The 7,500-nt window shown below is 39.0% G+C and overlaps 1 protein-coding gene across 1 annotated transcript in view; it reads right to left on the bottom strand.

The window, feature by feature from the left end:
- Nucleotides 1-7,500, bottom strand: part of Foxp2 (forkhead box P2) — a 255,090-nt gene that overhangs the window by 28,091 nt on the left and 219,499 nt on the right. Inside the window, exons 9-12 of the mRNA XM_021191123.2 lie at nt 7,491-7,500; nt 5,676-5,759; nt 1,228-1,429; nt 53-129 (exon numbers count right to left, since the gene is read on the bottom strand). The exon at nt 7,491-7,500 is cut by the window's right edge and continues 78 nt beyond it. Coding sequence (XP_021046782.1) covers nt 53-129; nt 1,228-1,429; nt 5,676-5,759; nt 7,491-7,500 — 373 coding nt within the window. The remainder of the gene's footprint in view (nt 1-52; nt 130-1,227; nt 1,430-5,675; nt 5,760-7,490) is intronic.

The raw sequence follows: 7,500 nt of genomic DNA, 5'->3' as shown, positions 1-7,500 counted from the left end.
CATTAATGAATTTTAATTTAATCAGCCAAAGCTAATTTTTTCCTCGACTTACCTGCCTTATGAGAGTTGCATAAGTGAAGGGAGGTCTAACATCTGCATTTTTATAAAATTCGTAGTTTGGGGCAATCTCTATAAAAAAAAATAAATAATTAGAAAGAAGACCTGTTAATTCTGCTAATAACAAAGGGAAACAGAATGGATTTTTCATACTTTTCCTCAGTATTGGTAAAGTGATTTTGGTGAGAAATCACTGGCCGTGAGGACGCAGAGCATGACAGTTGAATTGAATTATACAAAAGAGGCCATTTCTGATGCACAGGGCAAATGAGGCATCCCCTAGATGTTCACAGTACTTCGGGAGCAGTGTGACCAGCTGGCCTGAGGAATTTTTGTCCCCCCTACCAGACAGGTTCTCTTTTAAGCGAATGGTTTAGGCATGTTCTTACATGGACTTTTGCCCCTTGCTGTAACCTTTACTTTTCTCCTCTAATACTTCTTAATGTAGAACAGGATCAACTCCTGACATCTGCATCTGTGGCCATCTAACAAAGGAGGAGCTAGCCCCTCCCAACCCCCATGTTGAAAATAACTTCACTTTTTGTAAAAAAGAGGGCTCTGGGATCTAGTTACAGGGCGTGACTGTTATTATCCAGATGCCCCAAGGTGGGCTGCCTAGATGGGAGAGGGGGCAAAAGGGGAAGAGATGAGAGAAGATGACTTTTTTTTACAACACGTGACATTTCCGGTGAAAATGCTCTTAAGCAAATAAGTAGGCCAGCGTCAGGAGCCCTGGTCCAACCACATCGAGGCAGTGCTTGATAAAGACTGATATATCTGCACAGAGGCTCAACTGTAATGGTGCTCGCTGTACATGTCCTTTTAAATGGCTCTTATCATAGAGCATTACCTGCAGATGTTGGATGGCTCTCGGCTTCCCTCAGAGATCAAAGAATCTCATTGAATTGAGGTGATAATATGGGCTATCCTGACAACACATCTCTCAATTTCTCTAATGGGGAGAGCTCTCCTTCCCGAACAACCATTCAGAACAATTCATCATGATGTGCTTAGGGAATCGCCTCCACCCGCATTTACCAGGAATAAAACAATTATCACTCCATAAATCATGACTTGAGTTTCTGCGTGCCCTGGAATGGCTCATGACCATTTCATCTACAGTCTTTCACTCCCAAAGTAAAAGATCTCTACTGAGAATTCATATCCTACCTGATGACATGGGGATGTTGTATTTGTCTGAATGTCGCCTTCTTATGGCTCCCACATTGGGCACACTGGCTGGGGTGATTACAGAGGGTCCCTGGGTAATCGGGGTGACTGGGGCCGTTGGTGTGGTAGGGGTTTGAGGTAAGCTCTGTGGGGATGTCTCCAGCATGTTCTTCGACATGGTGACACTAGACACCAGATTTAGCTGCAAAGGCCCAGAGAGAAGGGCAGGAAAAAGGTAGAGAGACAAGAGAAAAAGACTTAAAAAGGTTTGACAAATGAGAGTGGATTCACTTCTACAGCTGTGTTGCCACTAATAAGCCGCAAAAGGAAGCAGCCAATCTCAACTAATTACAGGATGAAATTGTATCATAAGAACGCTAATTAGAGAATGCTGTTAGAGGTTATCTAATAATCTACTGCAGTGTTACTCAGGACTACCTAACTCCTTCTTCTCCTACCAGACTTCAACCAAAGTGTATAACCTTAAATAAAAGCCCGTTGCTGATTATTGACTGCCCCTGTTGTTAAACAGTTCTAGCACCCCCACCCCCACCCCCCAGTGAAGCAACAACAGCAGCAACAAGAAGAACGCCAGACTTGGTGGTTTGAACCAATAGGACTTGAGAGGAACTTGCTATTCTGTTGCTGCCAGAATTTTTTTTTTCCCATGGTCCCAAATCTCAGCTGAGAGGCTCCAGCCAGCTGGAAAATTTTACGCTGACCTTTAGTCTCCTTGCTAATTTGGTGGAATGGTAATGACATTACTACATATTCAAACAAAATTGTCTTAATTGCAAATTAGCCGGAGGAGGCTGAAAATTTTCAAATTAAATCTGATTGGAGATGGAGAGAGGGAAATGGAATTTCCTCACTAACAATCATTGGTGGCATGTGTTAACAAATATAATGAAATGTCAAGTTTGCCAATTCCTCTGGAAGTATCATTTTCAATTTATGATTACAGTGTCACTTAATGCTGATGTCCCCTGGAAAGTGGGTGTCAGGGTAGAAAAAGGGAAAAAAAAAAAAAAAAAAAAAAAAAAAAANACAGTGTCACTTAATGCTGATGTCCCCTGGAAAGTGGGTGTCAGGGTAGACAAAGCTAAAAAAAAAAACAAAAAAAAAAAAAAAAAAAAAAAAAAAAAAAAAAAAAAAAACGTGAGAATGTATGCAAGCTGTTTAACAGTGCGCCCTTCCTTAGTCTCTCAGAGAGGCCCTGCTCTTCGTTATCAAAAACTCATATCACCTCTGCCATATTTACCACACATCTTTTGTCATAAATAGTATCCAATTAGCAAAATTGTTATGCAGCCCAACCCGTGGGATCTCTATATGTTGAAATGGCATTCATCAAAGCTAAGCTACATGTAGCCCTCTTCATTTTACATAGTCATCTGTACAATCAAGGAAGAAAACTCATTTTGCTGTCCTCGTTCTCCATAAAGTTGCTGTGGAGTGGCTAGACAGTGACTATCCAGCTTTCATATATAATTTTGTAACACCTGCCTTTAAAAATCCCAAATACACGTCTTAAGATAAACCTCTCTTTTTTTTAATGGGGAGAAAATGATGTGTACACCATTGATTGATCTTTCTTTGTGGATTTGTTTTACACATTTAGTCAGTAGAGAGATTTGTTAGGGAAACAAAAATTAACATATGCCAGCTAATTGTTCTTCTTTCTTGGGCAGCAGCCAGAAGCAGCACATTAGCAGACTAATAATAACGACTGGCACCCTGAAGGCATCCCCAAGTGCATCTGTTCTCAATAAACCACAAACTGTTATTCTGTTCCTACTCTAAGCCAGCAGCCTGGGCTGGGAATTCTTTGTTACGTACATAAATAAAAGCTGAGATAATGCTACTAAATGCTGCATTTAATACATTTACAAAGCCACTGGTGTGAGCTTCCCTGTGATATGCCACAGTCTGTCTGTGTAGTTGGAGGAATGAAGAAAGGTCCAGGTGCATCTCTGTGTGTGTGTGTGTTGTGTTGTTTTGCTTTTACAGTAACACAGAATGTATGCTTAACATTATATTCAGACCATGTCATCCATGCTGCATATCTGCACGCTTTAAAAAGGAAAACAGAACAACTTCTTCATACAATAGAAACCAAGCCACAAGCATTACTTTAAAAAGAGTAAGCCAGCATAAACCAAGAGAAGTAAAAGCCAGAAAAATGTCAAATCGTAGACCAATGGGGTATCTCTCTCGATGAATACCCAACAAGATTCTGCATTTCCTGAACATATCAAAAGTTATCAAAACAGGGGAAGTAGTACATCTTCTTTTTTTCTATGCAAACCATTCATGTTTACAATGTTCCAGTAACTTACCCTGCATCCTATAATAATGAGCGTACCGTGTTTGTAGGCGTACACTTAGAAACTGATAAAATAGAATTTATTATTAACTAGAGGGAAGCATGTAAAAGCCAGGATGAGCACTTAGGTAGCTCGGCTCATCTGAATATAGTCAAGGTTGGGTGAAACTCATTATTCAGGACTCGCAGCCTTGATAACTTTGATTTTCATCCATCCATAGCATGGCCAAAAGGTACCATTTAATGAAGTACCATTCAGAGAGTAAATGGGGTCATATAATAGACAGTGCGGTTGCACCTTGTGTTCATGTACTGATAGCTGTTAAGGGTGCGGTGATGAACCAACAGAGCTCATTTCTCCTTGGTAATAAATTCATGCTATTAATATTTATCAAATGTGTGGGCCGTCTCAACTGAGCCACTGCACATGAAACCATAAATCTCTACTATCATATCAATTTTGAAGCTTCTTTTGTACAGTGTATAAATTTTAGGGTCTTTTTGAGGGGTATGAGTATTGACCACTCTTCTTTCAAACCAATTTGAGGCCAGGAGCAGTTTCCCACTTCAGATATCGCTAGTTCCAAGGGGAACTTTAAACTGTGGTCTCATTTTAAATCGCTCATCTAAGATTCTGTATTAATTGCCCGCCATCAAACGCAATTAGCAATTCTTTCATGTGTGGTTTATGTAATGTAATACTTCAATTACATTATTCATTCAGGTTCTGTTTTGGATTATAGGCTGAAAATTCTTTATTAGTGTAGATGTAACCATGCTGCTGGAGTTTTAAAAAATTTACTGATTGAATAATTAATTGGAAAAGAACAAGCTGCAGATTCCTGATGGATTTATGAGACAATTATTCTGTCTTGTGATTATCTACATTATACTATAGAAGCTATGAGGGGAAAAATTCTTACTGAAAAGAAAGTCATAAATACTGTATCAAAAGATTCCCAAAAGTTTATTTTTAAAATTAAAAATGCAGACATTCTATATTTTAAAATGTCATATGTCAGATTCACAAAGAGACCCTTCTCTTTCTTTCTATTAAAAATATGTTTAGGGTGCTCTAAGCCATATGGCACAAAGGAAAAGCTACAATGTCTTGCCAGAAATGCCCCAGAAGAGTTTAAATAAATACAGTATCTATGCAAAAAGGGCACATTTTGAATCATATTAATGAACAGGAGATGCAGAGACACTAACGGAAAATCAGACAATGTACTCTGTCTTCTGTTGCCTCCCCTACAGCAAAACCGAGTACTCTTTTTATAGCCAGAGTAGTACAGGGGGAAACAAGCTGGCAGTCCCTAACCATCAGGCTCTGCAGGGCCCTTACTGAAAAATATCCCACAAACTTTCATTAAAGTCACTCTTTTGTTTATTGAAGTTTCTATGCAAACATCAGCTAGGAGAGATAACAGTATATTCGTTTTCATCGTCGGTGTATCGGACTATATTATCAGATGGCGCTTAGGTATCCACGTTTGTAAGAGAAACTGTAGTTTTTGTTTTCTATAAGGGATCATTATCCCTTGGAGATAAGCTCCTTAAGTTCAGAGGGTGTATACTATATGGCAAAACATCCCAGTGTGTGAAATGCATCTTAACTGAAATAACCATCAACAAAATGAGACAAAACTGGCTACAAAGTACTAAGATACTTTTGAGAAAACATTTGATAAGGAAAAAAAAAAGTAGTCTATTCGTCTGTCTCTCGTGATTGATCTGAGTCCTCTGGGCCCAGCACATACCTTTCTATTTTCGATTGGTACTGATCCTGCTTCTTGGGGGGCTCAAAGTCCGTCTCCCTTTAATATCTGTAAACCTATCACAGAAAGATATTCCCCCTGGCTTCAGCCGCGAGACAGTGATTTGCGCACTGATGGGTGTACTTTGTTTAGTGTCACCCACAGTGTAGATTGGATAGATTTTGTAAAAGATAGCATTACTTTAGAAGAAACATACAATTTGACAAGCGATTGCATTTTACTTTCGTTTTATTGCTGCGGTTTTCATCACAGTCATTGTTTTCTAACTGTCCCTAAATGGCTCATTTTCTTAGTCTGTTACATCAGTATAGCTATTTACTGTTTATAAAGCAATATGCACTTACAGGTTTGGGAGATGGTTTGGGCTCTGAGGGTCGCATGTGCAAGTGGGTCATCATCGCTTGAAGACGTTCGCGTTCTTTAGAAAGCTGTTAAGAAAGAGTGAGATCAGAGGCGTTTTAGAAATGACTGATCCAGCTATTTTATTGCAGCGATACATCTTATCATTGAGCTTGTCTCCCAGTAATGATTCCTGCATATAAAAGCCTGGGATGAGAGACTTAGCAGGAGGAAATGCAACTTTAGCTAGAGAAGGAGAAAACTTTTTGTAGCTTTTCTTATGTTAAAGGTCAGGGAAAACAAATAACACTTCATCTTTTTGTCAATAAGAGAATTGAGGTCACAGTTGCTCCGACAGTAACAAGTTACCCAAACCATAAATTAGAAGGCCCATGGTGTCTCTTTAAAGTCCTGTGGACACTGTTAGCAATGGACTAGTGCCGACAGCTGTGAAGGGGTGAAGGGTTCTCAAAGCAAAGTGCCTGCCAGGATTGTCTACAGACTTCATGCATTCCCACCGAGGTCCAGTTAGTGCCCCCTGCAATCTGCTATCATCAATCTAATTCAATAGAGTGACAGAGACCAGGCAGTGTGAAATGCTGAACTCTGCCACCGAGTCTGCATCTACACTTGCACTGGGTCTCATTACAACTGACGGACTTACTTTTCCATCAGTCAGATGAGAGAGAGAGAGAGAGAGAGAGAGAGAGAGAGAGAGAGAGAGAGAGAGAGAGAGAGAGAGAGAGAGAGAGAGAGAGAGAGAGAGAGAGAGAGAGAGAGAGACAGAGACAGAGAGAGACAGAGAGAGACAGAGAGAGACAGAGAGACAGAGACAGAGACACAGAGAGTCACAGTACAGAGGGTATCATCAGATGACCTCTTATGCTTTAGTCTACATTTTAGCAATGGTAAACAGATCTATGTAGCCACAGCTTTCTGTGCTACTTTGACAGTGATACATTATTACACATCCTCCATTATTTTGCAATTTAAATGTTTTCCCTTCTCTGTAAAAAGGAATAGCATGATGAGTTGGAAACAGTGTAAAGTGTAGTAAAGAGGATTACAAACCAAGTTAAGTGTTCAAATATACAAAACAAAAAGTTAGTTTGCAGAAAAATCTTAAAGATAACATATGAGAGGAAGCCTTAAAGGAGTGCCAAACCTGAAGAAAACTAAAATCTGCGGTGTTATCATCGCTTTCTGAGATCTTACAATTTCCGTTTATTTTTTGAAAAAACTCTGTTTTACTTTTAATTTTGGAAAAATACAACTTTGATAGCATTCTTACAGTATGTATAACATGGTATGTACCTTGTTGGTCACTATATTAGCCAAAGACAAATTAAGTGTTTTAGGTCTTAAATTCTAAATACAGTGTACACAGATATCAAGCTATTCTTCAGTTCATTCACGCTATTATAAAAAGTGGTCCCTTTGCTATAATGCACAATCCTGTGGCACAGGAAAATCCAGATTAGCTTGTATTAAAAAACTGTCTGTGCAACGATGTCATAACTTATGGGAGTTTATGTCTAATAGATCTACAATAGCGAGACTATTGATAGGAATTTTATAGGATATCTGAATATATACAACAGGATCTGAAGTTTACATAGGTACAACTGATATAGAAAGTATAGAAATCTATCAATTGTTAAAATTTAAGTTTAAAATAACTTAATTTCCACATATTTGGACAGGTATTATATTATAAAGAAAATATGATATAGCCAGGAAGATGCAACCACTTGCTCAGTACTGGAGTTAGGACACTAGAACTCTGAGAAGAGTGCACATCAAGGGAGTATGGGACTAACCTGTATTTCT

This window comes from Mus pahari, chromosome 2 (genome assembly GCF_900095145.1).
Source record: "Mus pahari chromosome 2, PAHARI_EIJ_v1.1, whole genome shotgun sequence".
Taxonomy (NCBI): Eukaryota; Metazoa; Chordata; class Mammalia; order Rodentia; family Muridae; genus Mus; species Mus pahari.
Note: the sequence above shows the minus strand (reverse complement) of the source record. Positions and strands in the feature narration are given on the sequence as shown.